General features: G+C 45.6%; 1 protein-coding gene across 1 annotated transcript; it reads left to right on the forward strand.

The window, feature by feature from the left end:
* The first annotated feature begins 992 nt into the window (after positions 1-992).
* Positions 993-12,105, forward strand: LOC149327460 (uncharacterized). Its single transcript, XM_089564889.1, has 4 exons — positions 993-1,153; positions 3,671-4,028; positions 10,564-10,619; positions 11,868-12,105. Exons 1-4 carry the CDS (start codon positions 993-995, stop codon positions 12,103-12,105), a joined length of 813 nt encoding a protein of 270 aa, XP_089421015.1.
* Positions 12,106-12,415: the final 310 nt, after the last annotated feature.

Genomic DNA, 12,415 nt, shown 5'->3' on the forward strand with positions numbered 1-12,415 from the left:
AAGCTGTAGCCGGACAAGTCCACAGCAAGTGTTTTTCATCACACTGGTCGGGTGCAGCACCACAATGGGGACACCTGTCTGTCACTTCGTAACGTTTGTCACGCCACCGATGACGCACAGAAGGAGTCGGAGCCGCTCCTGCCCGAATCCGGCGCATAGATACCTCCTCCTCCCGAGTGAGACTCCGGGGGAGAGGGTACGAACACGGAGGAATTAGAGCGCGTGTTCGCTGACGCAAAGACTGTTTCTCGGAAACATGGGACAGGAACGGATCTGAGGGAAGAGGGGAAGGTGGCGGGATATCAGATGTGTCAAGGTGTGTCATTGCATCCACATGGATATTATGCGGATCCTTGGCATGCCCGCGAATCCAGTGTATACGCACACGACAGGGGTATTTTGTGCAAAGTTGGTGAATGAATTGTGTAACTTGGAATGTGCGCCGGACAGCCTTAAGCTGCTTAAGGGCGGCAAGGGAGTCGGTGTAAATGTGTACAATATCGAAAGTAGGTACGAGTGGAAGGGAAGCAATGGCATTGTGTATCGCCTGAAGCTCCAAGGCCAGGGGGGAGCAATGGAAGATATACCTATGGCAGGTTTCATTCCTTGCCATGAAAGTGAAAGTACTCATCATCATCATCCTGACTGCGCATACTGTAGTACAAATGCCTCTCCCATATCCCCCCAATTAACCCTGTCCTGTGCCAGCTACCTACCTCATCAAGGTAGTTTAATTTGGAGTGTGCCATTCAAATAATAACGCATAATTATTATATGCTTCCTTTCGGGGTCCTTGAGTCGCTGCTTTCGAGCTGCAAAAGTCTAGATTACGATACCCAGGCGTCAGTCGCGCTGAGCAAAAGAAAAAAAGAGCGAAGTTTCGGCGAATCTGCTCCGCGCCGAGGCGTCATCAACCAAGCACGGGTGGGCCTAAGCGCATTCCAGATTCCCTTTTTAGGCCTTGACCGCCCTACTTGCGGGAGTTGTGGGCCATGGATTCCGCAGAAAAGAATGCGGACGAGACTCCGGCTGATTCAATCACCGCGGCCGGCGGCAGCCCAGTTAACAGCCGCAGCGGACACAGGAGGCATCACAAGAGGTTTTCCAAGAAGCACCCAAGGGTCTCGGGCGACGTGTCTCCGAACAGCGAGAGGTGAGTAGCATGCCGTGAAGAAGAAAAAAATTCTCTGAGGCTGCCGCGATTGGAGTCAGTGCTGTTGTGAGCACAACTGAAGCGCTGAACGAGCTCAGCCGGGGCTATAGGATACCGGTGGCTGGACGCCTCTGATAGGGCGCACTAGATCGCAACCTCCGCCACGAACTGATTAACTTTGGTATTCGTAAATAAGTAGCACTGGCAGCCGGTCGTGTTCACTGAGGCTTGATTAAATATCAAATTCCTTTAATTCAAGAGGCAAGAACCTCTTTCTTCAAGGTTACATCCTGTCCGTCAAAATGCATTTCATGGCACGGCGCGGCATATGCGGAAGTGCAGGGACAAAATGCTGTCTCCTTCCTCTTGTGCTCTAACTCTTCGTGTCGACAGTAACTGAGTTATCTGATCCTATGTTATACGCAGTTTGTTCGACGATTTTCTACCGCACCAGGTTGATCGAAGGGAACGGGGCGTATTGGGGGCGATTACATTGGGAGCGATTACATTGGGGGCGATTCAGATGAGCTCTAGCGTAGAATTTCTGAATGCTCGCAGAGTATAGCAGGCTTCATTAGAGTGAAAAGAGCTACTACTGGGGCTGGTCGGAAATACATTCTTGAAGGTATTGGTGAGCGCTATCAAAATATGAAAAAAGGGACGAACACAGGGGAAGAAGTGCTTTTTAACAACTGTTTAATCTCTGAAGAAACATGACTATATGCACGTATTGACGTCATATCATACACAGAAGAGGGAGGAGTGCCCACGCTTACAAGAAAAGGAGAAAAGGAAAAAGGAAAAAAGAAGGAAAAAGGGGGGAAAACTGGAAAAAGAACAAGGAAAAAACGATCAACACGTGCGCTTACAACAGCCGAAGATTACTTACTGTTCCTGAGGTAGGTTAATTCAGTTCCACCTAACATCACCGAAGGCGAGCTGATGCATTGCTTATCTGGAGCAACGTGCATCGTGAAAGCTTCGATAATTTCTCGTTCCCATCTGTTTCAGCAATGGCGTGCATTTACAGTGTGCGCAATGAGGTGCCAGATTCCCGGATATTGCAAGTTGCTCACATGATATTTCGTGTTCTCTGAGCCTCTTGTTAAGGCACCTGCCCGTTTGCCCTACGTAGGTTCGTTGGCATCTGAGCGGAATACTGTAAACGACGTTTTCGTCACACTTTACATAGGTGATTTCGTGTTTGATGTTGCACCCAGGCTTCTTTTTGTGGTCTTCATTCTCGTTGACCTTTTTAAACATTCCAATGACCTTATTGGGAGCTGAAAAAACCACCTGGACCTGGCTTTATCATGTGATATTGAGGCTGAGTTTCTACGGTCACCGTGGGTACAGCCACACTGCCTTCATTAAGACCCCCCCCCCCGTTAAAACAAAAGCTCAAAGCGCTGAATGAGTTTCCCCGCGCCAGAGCAAGAGCCTCTTAAGCGGGCTGTTGACGAGAGTTCAGATTTTTTTCAACCGCGTGTAATTCATTAGCGTGAACCCAAATTTTAGCGTAAAGCACCTACAGCATTTAGCCTCCAAACTCCGGCCACCGCCACTGAGGTAGACATAACCACCACCAGAGCAAAATATTCATTGAGTCGCTAAGGCGAGCGCTCAAATACTGGTATTTCGGGCAATATATTTTGCTTTACGTTACGCATTAAATCACTAGTGTTTTTTGCAGCTTGCTTTAATTGGTCATTGCGAAACAGTGGCCAGCCGGGGCGAACAATAATGAATCACGTGTTTCTTCGATTAGGCCAGACCTTAGCAATAAGGGATTCCTGGTAATGGCTTTATTGTTCGCTGGCTTGTAGAAAAGCGCACAAAAGCTGTACCTACTGGTACTCACCTGTGGCGCAGAAACATTGAGGCTAATCTAAAAGGGTTCAGCTTAAGTTCAGGGACAACGGAGTTAGCTATGTAAAGAAAAATTACACGTGTAACGTTAGGAGACCGGAAGTGGGCGGAATGGGTGAGAAAACGAATTCGGGTTAATGTCATCCCAGACGAAATCCCGAAAGAAATGGGCTTGGGAGGGCATGTAATTCGAAGGCAAGATAACCACTGGTCCTCAAGGGTAACGGAGTGGATTACAAGAGAATGCAAGCGTAGCAGGGGGTGGCAGAAAGTTAGGTGGGCGGGTGAGATTAAGAAGTTTGTGGGGATAGGATGGTCGGAACTGGCAAAAGACAGTATTCTTTAGAGAGACGTGGGAGAGGCCTTTGCCCTGCAGTGGGCGTAGTCAGGCTATTGATGGTGGTAATGATGACAATGGTCTGTTTTGCGCCCCACGCTAGCATGATAGAAGCAGCTAGGCAACCTGTTTGCAACAGTCCAGAGGATGCATTTTGACGTCTCCCTGGCCCAGTACAAAGGTCTAGTGTATAAACAGGTGGTTCACGTAAATGTAACACCTGAAAGTTACATCCCCTAATTTCCTTAAGATGTTTTTCGTTTTTTTTTGCTTCTTCTCTCTTTTTCTTTGTTCTGATGGTCTTCACGCAGCGCCGCAGAAGCCAGCGGCACGTCTTCGCCGCATAGTCGCAAAAAGTCCAAGGGGTCACGAAAATCCGGTAGCGGCCGTGCAGGAAGAGCTTCGCCTGATTTGAACAGCGCCCTGAAGGCAGCGGATGCGACTCCTGCCCCAGCTCCGGCTTCGGCTGCTGCTCCGGTTTCGGCTCCTGCTTCGGCTTCAGCTTCGGCTTTTGCTCCAGCTCCTGCTCCAGCTCGGGAGGGTGCTCCTGAGCCAGCCCGAGCATCTGCTGCTGACAAAAGTCCATACGAGCTTTCCGAGACTGGAGCGGCCGAAGGTCCTGCTCGGGGCTACGCTAGTCCAATGATGAGCGCACGTCAAATCGCAGCCGTAAGAAACGTATTTCTCTTTAATACGAAAGAACACTTACGACGAACGTCATGCATGCAAAGCAGTGTCCCTAAGGGCCTTTTACTGCTTGAAGGAAGAACTTATGTAGCGGAACAACTTTAAACAGTAGAAAACTGTGACGGGAACGTTCTACGGTTCCGCTTCTTACGCCAATTCTATTAGGCAAATATGATTGCTTGCCAAGTTTGTATCTAGTTAGTTGCTTCTAGAATTTGCTATATGAAAGGACAAATAGAAAAAAAATTTCCTATTTTGACGTTATAATGCCACTGTTGCGGTTGTAGACAATGCACTTCATGACCAAGAAAGTGATGCCCAATCCTAACTGAGTCGCACTCCCAGCTACACGTACTTGCCTTATGCAATTACCTTTTTTACAGCCATAAGACTTAAAATATGACTCCCTGCTTGCGCTCTCACTAAAAGTCATGCTTGTTGTACGCGCATTAGCTTCATATTTCAAATAATTGTAGCTTAGCCCAGTTTCCATCCTTGAGACCCCTGCGCCCGAAGAGGCCAATGAGCCACCGCTCTGTCCTATCCCGTCGAATATAAGCAACCGGGGCTCGATGCACCTTGTAATGTCATAATGTAATACGCCTTTACAATTACCGCCCTGGTTAAGAGGAGTTTTGTCCGGCTCTGAATTCCGTATTAGGGCGGCAAGCTGGGCTTGTTTGTGCCGACGCATTGTCGAAAAAACTGTACTGCGCTACGGACAGGCAAACGGAAGTGGAAAGGACTCGCGCAGACTCGACATTGATTTTATTATTTATTTATTTTCAGTACCTCTAATTTCCCTGTGAAGTGGTTTAACACGAGGGATGGGCATCCATGATGACAGATGATTGACTTCATTTACGCGTATGGAATCCCAAAGCAACTGAGCGTATTAGGGACGCCGCAGTGGAGGGCTCCTGGTAACTTCGACCACCTGGGGTCTGTAGCGTGCCCTGACATCGCACAGCCCACGAGCCTCCAGCATTTAGCCTCCATCGAAATGCGACCGCTGAGGCCGAGATCGAACCCGCGTCTTTCGGGTCAGCAGCGGACCAGGGCGGCTGTAGTGACAGATGAGTTCTTCAGTGAAACGCTTGAAGTGGTCGTGATTGCAATGGATGACAGCAGGAAGGTCATTTCAGTCCTTGGGTATTCTTAAGAAAAATAAGGAAATATGTCTTGATGAAGGGGATGAAGGTGGGTACGTCATGGCCGAGGAGGCGGAAGTGGCAATGTGCTGCAGGAATGGCGGGGTGACCCGGGGATTCACGATATAATTTATGGAAGAGGGATAACCGAGCGGCTTTTCTGTGATAATAGGCAGTTGGGCAGGTTAGCTTGCACTTTGAGTTTAGTAGTGCTTGGCGTATATAAATAACCAGAAATATAAAACGCGCAGCATGGTTCTGGACGGATTATAGGAAGTTGATTGGTTTGGTTTGGTTGGTTTATTGGGGTTTACCGTCCCGAAGCGACTCAGGCTATGAGGGACGCCGTAGTGAAGGGCTTCGGAAGTTTCGACCACCTGGGGTTCTTTAACCTGCACTGACATCACACAGTGCACGGGCCTCTAGAATTTCGCCTCCACCGAAATTCAGCCGCCGCGACCGGGATCGAACCCACGTCTTTAGGGTCAGCAGCCGAGCGCCGTAACCACTGAGCCACTGCGGCGGGGCTATAGCAAGTTGATGTTGCTAGCTTGTTGTGGGTCCCATATATATCACATGTGTCGAGTTTGCTCGTAGGTTGAACCGAGGTGCAGTATGTTAATGATTTTTACAGAGCGAGTGGCTAATCGAAGGTTGCGACATAAATTGGATATGCTAAGTTTCACTGGTCACTTTCGTTATTTGATCGCTCCATGAAGGGCCCGCAGAAATCATTAAGTGTCTGAGAAGTTACGGAGCTGCGGTCACCGCCAGAAAGTGCGGATTTTCGAACCAGGTGGGACTGTGTGCGATGAAAAGTAAGAATACATGATTTTTTATTGGTTTAAGACATAAGCCATTTTTCGCACCAGGTTTGGATGTTATCAAAACCCCTCTAAAGCACGTTAACAAAGGCTGTGTTCTTAATAGGCCGATAGATGACGCAGCAGTCTTCGAATAAGCGTATACATAAGGCGTTATTTGTAAGATAATTAATATAAATTGAGAAAAGAGGACGAAGCACTGTGCCTTGTCGCGTGGCCTAAATAACTGGGGAAAAGGGGAATGAGGAATTGTTAGACGTGTAACAGTTGGTTAAATTCTTGTATCCAATTAAGAAGTCAATGAAGGAAGATGACTGTATGCAGTGAGCCAAGCGAGCAGCATGCGAAGAAAATCTCTCTTTTTTTTCTTTATTACTTACGCTTCGAGCATTTCCCAGGAAAGATGATCCTTGTGGTGGTATGAAATTATTTTTTTTTATTTTCAATACCTTAAATGCGCCTCTCAAGGGGTTTCACATGTGGGATTAGCATACATAATTACAAATGAGATTGGATAAACGTCTGAAGTTGTGGTGATTGCAATGGATGACAGCAGCAGTACGAAGGTAACCTAATACTTAGGAGATTGTAGAAAAAAAAGAGTAAAGAGTGGTTAAAGTTGAGTAAATGCCCTTGTCATGGCTGAGGCGGCAGGAGTGATGATGTGCTGGTAAAATTGCACGGTTACGCGTGCGTCACGATATAATTTATGAAGGAGGGAGAGGAGGGCATGGACCACTCTATTCTCGCACCTGATTTAGTTAGCGAATATTCAACGGTGGGTAGCGCTTTGCTTAAACAGCACAGTTTTCATTTCATTTCATTTATTGGTTTTGTTTGGCCAGTACAGAGACTGCAAACAAGGGAGAGCAAGCTAAAGGCGCCTAGTAGCGCCTGACAGAGGCCTGCCCTCCCCATGTAAAAAAAACAAAACAAAGTGGCACTTGGCAATGGTACAAAGTTTCCATAAGTAACAGAAACTAGAAAAGCAGCGGATATATTAACAACGAAACAGAGATCAAGCATGCATAGAGCTAAGCACAACAAACTAAGATCAAAACATAACAAAGACAAAAACTGATTAGGTAGAAACACACCACAACTAGCTATAACAAAAATATTCATGAACAGTTTTCCTAAACCTGACCTCGGACATATTTTGTAGCGACAATTCTGTTAAATATGGATAGGTGTTTAATGTATGAGGAATTATGTGAGTTAGTTTTTGGAACCCATAGTTTGTACGGGATTTTGATGCATGGTATTGAGGGTGCCTAAGACTGTATGCTGTTTGGGCAATTAAATATGTGCTCTCGAAAGTCTGCCAGTTTCCTTTCATAAGGTTTCTGATATAAACAGCAAGCTTCTTGTGGTAAGCCGCCGTGATGGTTAGCAGTCTATGGTTGAGGAAGGAAGGACCTGTGCTCTCACTGTAATTTAAATTATCAATCGCTCGTACAGCTCTTTTTTGTAAAGTAAGTACTTTCACAAGATTGGTTGAGGTAGTCGTTCCCCAGATCAACAAACAATATTGTACATGCGAAAAGACTAGAGAGAAATAAATTTGTAGTTTGAATTTTCGAGGCAGTATTGTGCGAAATTTATTTAGGATACCAACAGAGCGAGCCATTTTAGTGCAAACGTAGTTTACATGATCTGTCCAGAGTAAATGTTCTTCAAAAATGACTCCAAGGAACATTGTAGAGCTGACACGAGTTATAGGAGCTTGTTCGAAGTGAATTTGGAAGTTGTTCGGAACTTCCTTATTTTTGGCTCTAAACAGTATGTACTTTGTTTTCCTGACATTAAGTTCTAACCTATTTGATTTTAACCAAACAGACAATTGGGATAACCAACTATTGGAGGCTGCTTGCAAAATATTACTATCTTGCCCTGAAAAAAATACGTTAGTATCGTCTGCATAGATTATAATGCTGTCTGCTGGACGAAGGTTGACGATATCATTAATATATAATAAGAACAACGTTGGTCCCAGAACGGAGCCCTGTGGCACACCAGACACAATCTGACCGATCCCAGATGAAATACCGTTAATGATAGTTGTTTGAGATCGGTTGTCAAGGTAGCTAGCAAATAAGGTTAAAGGAACGCCGCGTATTCCATAACACTGCATTTTTTCAAGCAATATCTTATGGTTAACCGAGTCAAACGCTTTCCTCATATCAAGGAATATGCCAACTGTTAGCAGTTTATTTTCAATGTTTTCAATTAGCTTTTCTTTGATTTCCAGTAAGGCGGCCTCAGTTGTTTTGTTTTTTTGAAATCCGTACTGTTGCTTGGAGATGACATGGTTTTTGTCGAGATATTGAGAAAGACGTGTGTTGATTGCAAGTTCTGCAATCTTAGAAAAAACTGAAAGAATGGAGATCGGCCGATAATTATTTAAATCATTAATGTCACCCCCTTTGTGAATGGCAGTGACACGAGCTATTTTCAACTGATGTGGGAATGTGCCTGTCGTGAACATTAGGTTAACTATATGTGCTAATGGTATCGCAATGACATCTGCTACTTTCTTGATCGGGACTGGAGCTATGCCATCGACACCTGGAGCACTATTACTGCGTAAGGAGTGAATAATGGTAATTATTTCTGAGTCAGTGCATGGTAACAAAAACATGGAATTACTTTGTTTACTGGTTATATAGACTGAGGCATCTTGATGTGGACCATCAGTTGATTTTGGCGGAAAAACAGATAAGAAATGCCCATTAAATTCATTTGCTAGTTCAGCGCCATCATAGTTCGCGCCATGAATGTGGAGTGAGACGGGTGCATTGGTTCTGTTTTTACCTAGAAGATCGTTAAGTGTATTCCATGTTCCCTTCGAGCCATCAGACATGGAGAACTTTCTCGCGTAATAATCACTTCTTGCTTTTTTAATGTCAGCGCCTAACTTATTGCGGAACGTTTTGAATTGACGGAGAATGTCAGTGTCTTTTGTTCTCACAAAACGAGAAAAAAGTCTGTTCTTTTCCTGTATGCGGTCATATAGTTGTTTTGAAATCCACGGCTTTCTTGATTTTCTATGAGTTCTGCGCGTTGCTTGCGGAAATGCAGTATTGTAGTGTTCTTGAATAGTAGATATAAAATTTGTGTACGATTGGCATGCATCCTCCTGTCTTAAAATATTACTCCAATCTGTGCTAGCACAAAGACGTCGAAACTCTGATAAGCTGTTTTCATCAATTCTTCTAAATGTGGAATATTCCGGTTTACTCCTGTGTTGTTTTGGTTGACTCGGAACTATACAGAATATAGGCATATGGTCACTAATGCTTAATGTCAAAACGCCAGCCGGGACATCACTAGTGCAAATATTCGTAAAGCACACATCAATAAGCGTTTCAGAGTTGTCAGTAACTCTTGTTGGTGAGGAAATTAAGTTCACAAATCCATAGCTGTTGTACAAATCTAGCAAATTTCTCGTAACGGACGTTTGACCCAGAATATCAACATTTATATCACCAAGAAAAACCACTTCATAATTATTAAGAGAGACATATTCCAAAGTTTTTTCAACAAAGTTGCAAAACGCAGATACCGAACCTGAAGGCGGTCTGTATATACCTATAACAACAATTTTTCCGCAGCACAAAGACAAAGCTTCTACATCTTCATTCATTTCACAGCATTCAGGTAAACAGTGATAGCCGATTTCATTCCTCAAATAAATTGATAAGCCCCCTCCTCTTTTCTGTTGTCGCGCCAAAGATACGCATTTATAATTATCAATGTTAGGAGCATCATTATCATTGCTATCATTAAGTAGGTTAGCTCTTGTTCTTGCGGATCGTTTTGGCTCCCAAATTATGGAGCCTTATGTTTTACTTCATAGGGTACCGCGTCCAATTACTGCATAATTCAGTTCTTTAATTCTTACTCTTTGCAAAGGGAAGACAGGACTAACAGCCTTCGGTATACTATTCAGGCAGACCCAGGCCGCGTGTTCGCCAAATGCAGCCGGTACAGCCAGCGATGACAGCGCCGCCCACCGGCAGGTAGCAGCCACATTAAGGCTGGTTATAAATATTCATTCAGAACGACGGCTTGACATCGCCGCTATGGCGCAGTGGATTAGAGGCACGTGTTGCGTATGGAAGGTCGGCCGTTCGACTCCGCTCTCTGTACTGTAATCTTATTGTTTTTTTATTTTCATTTTTTTTTCAATTTTTTACCTTTTAGGTCGCAAATCGTGATGCTTAGTGGCATATAACGCCGTTTAAGAGGATTTATTATCCCTTTTAGGTAAGCCGTTGTGACAATCTTCAGTCACCGTGATCAATTCACCGTGGTTTCAAGCCTTGTGGCTGTACAGGCTGCAGTTGGCGAATACGCACCCAGGCCATGCGGGCATGCGGACGAATTCTGTCTCATGTGGAAAGATGGGGTTGCGTTTGACCCACCCGTATTCTGTTCCACCCGTATTTTCTCCCCAAACAAGAGCGGTAGGGATGAGCACTTACTCGGGGAGGCTTTATTACATTTTGTTTTATTTACTGCTTCGCGCTGTGTTTGCAGGTACCAGGCATGTGGACTCCAATCAAGACGGCTGAAGAAGAGAGGAGCCAGGCGAAGTAAGCCATAATACGTGATTTGGCTCTACAAAAGGCCGCAATGAGCCATGCATTGGAGACACCGAAGCGACATCGCTTTGTTATGTTCGTACAATGCGCGCACCCTTGAATGCCCGCGAGGTCGAGCGCACTGTTATCGACTTTTAACTCCACACCACTGACTATATAAAAGTGCACATCAAAGCTTCGTTTCGTTGCCTGTTTTAGTTTAAAGGCCAAGGGCGTTCGAATTCTTGAAGTCTTGGAGTGATCCCGAGGATCACTCCATTTCAGATCTCTTTCCTCTACACCGCAATAGCTATTTTAAGTAAAGCCCTTGTGACAGACAAAAATGGTGATGACGGCTGCCAGTTCTTCCATGAGGCGTTCACGTTTTAAATGCTTCCTAGCGATAATTTTACAACGCACAGCCCCCCAATCCCAGTGTGCCGATAGTGAGGGACCTAATTATGATTGCTGTCTAGGTGAGTTCGGAATGCAATATAAGCTGCTCAGAGTTGAAGCAGTCCACTGCACAGGGACAGCATGGAACAAGACAGAGCGCATGGCAGGGCTTACTGGAATCAAGAGCAGCGATGACCTGGCGCCTAACATGTTTGCAGCACTTAGTCTGCGTAAGGCCATCGCTAGTAATCTATCGAATCCTGTAGTGCCTGCAAGCGTCCTCAGCTTGATTCTCAGCTCTTCAAGATATGGAGCCCCACATCACAATAGACGCGTCTTGCTCCCCTGCCTCCTCTACCAAGTCGGTCTCTCTCGAGATCTCTAAAGGTGCACTAAAGGGGAATCTGAACTCGTCTTTTTTATCGCGGGAACTCGATCTACATGTTTCGAGCATTCTTAAGAAACTTCGCAATATTTTCCTGTGCGGCCGATTTCCCTAACTTAAATCTGATTAAAGATCCCGGCTCCCGCCTTTTGCTTTGAACTCACCTTTACATTACAATACATTTTTATTACATTACATTTATATTTACTTTGCATTTTTATTGAGCGTCAATTTGCATGTCTATCTTGACGTCCTTGGAACACAACGAACCTTGCTTTCCTCACATCCGCCTAATAACTAATTCCAGAAGGCGTTTTTTATGGTCTTGCTCTACACAGCCGCAAGACATGTTACTTCGTTTCAATATAGAAGGCTGTTTTTAGATACGCCGCGAGAAATCGTGCCTACCTGAGTGGTACACGGGGAATGGTGTTCCAAAACTGGACATGGTATATTCTAAGGGGTCCCATACCCTGCAGGATCGTCTTGCCTATCATCGTAGCCGCCGTCATCCTCGGCATTGTCGGGGCCCTCATCTTCTCCATGGTGGTGTCCGGCCACAGATCCAGGAGGCACCTGTACGTGCACAGCACCCACGGCTCCAACGCCACGAGCGCTCCTCCGGCCGAGGCCGGCCACTCAGACAAGGCGGTCGCGGGCTGGAACAGCGACGACGTCGGCAGCAGGGCGTCTCAGCGTGCTGCCCGACACCGTTAGCACGGAATCCACCCTACTGCCTTCACGGGATTCTGCTCGTGTATGCCTGGACACAATGTTTAGGACGCGGCAAAAATGTGAATAACTCTGGGTGTCCGTCAGTTTTTCTCCGCACATTATGCCTTATTCTCAAATTTTTCTATCACAAAAATACCGGCCCCATCAAAGTTCGTACTACAGCACGTAGACCTCCTGTTCACATCTGCACGCTTTCTGAGAACCACTAGCAGTCAGATGGTCGCAATAGCAACACTCCCAAGACACGAATATTTTAGGTATCGCAACTTGTCTGGCATATATGTAAAACGCA

The sequence above is a fragment of the Amblyomma mixtum genome, chromosome 10 (genome assembly GCF_055824585.1).
Source record: "Amblyomma mixtum isolate Tamu chromosome 10, ASM5582458v1, whole genome shotgun sequence".
NCBI lineage: Eukaryota > Metazoa > Arthropoda > Arachnida > Ixodida > Ixodidae > Amblyomma > Amblyomma mixtum.

What these genes read in the sequence shown, in the direction of transcription:
- LOC149327460 (XM_089564889.1), top strand. Translation starts at nt 993, where the DNA reads ATGGATTCCGCAGAAAAGAATGCGGACGAGACTCCGGCTGATTCAATC. An exon ending in GTGTCTCCGAACAGCGAGAG is followed by an intron (nt 1,154 to 3,670) that starts GTGAGTAGCATG and finishes GTCTTCACGCAG; the next exon opens with CGCCGCAGAAGCCAGCGGCA. An exon ending in GAAGAGAGGAGCCAGGCGAA is followed by an intron (nt 10,620 to 11,867) that starts GTAAGCCATAAT and finishes CATACCCTGCAG; the next exon opens with GATCGTCTTGCCTATCATCG.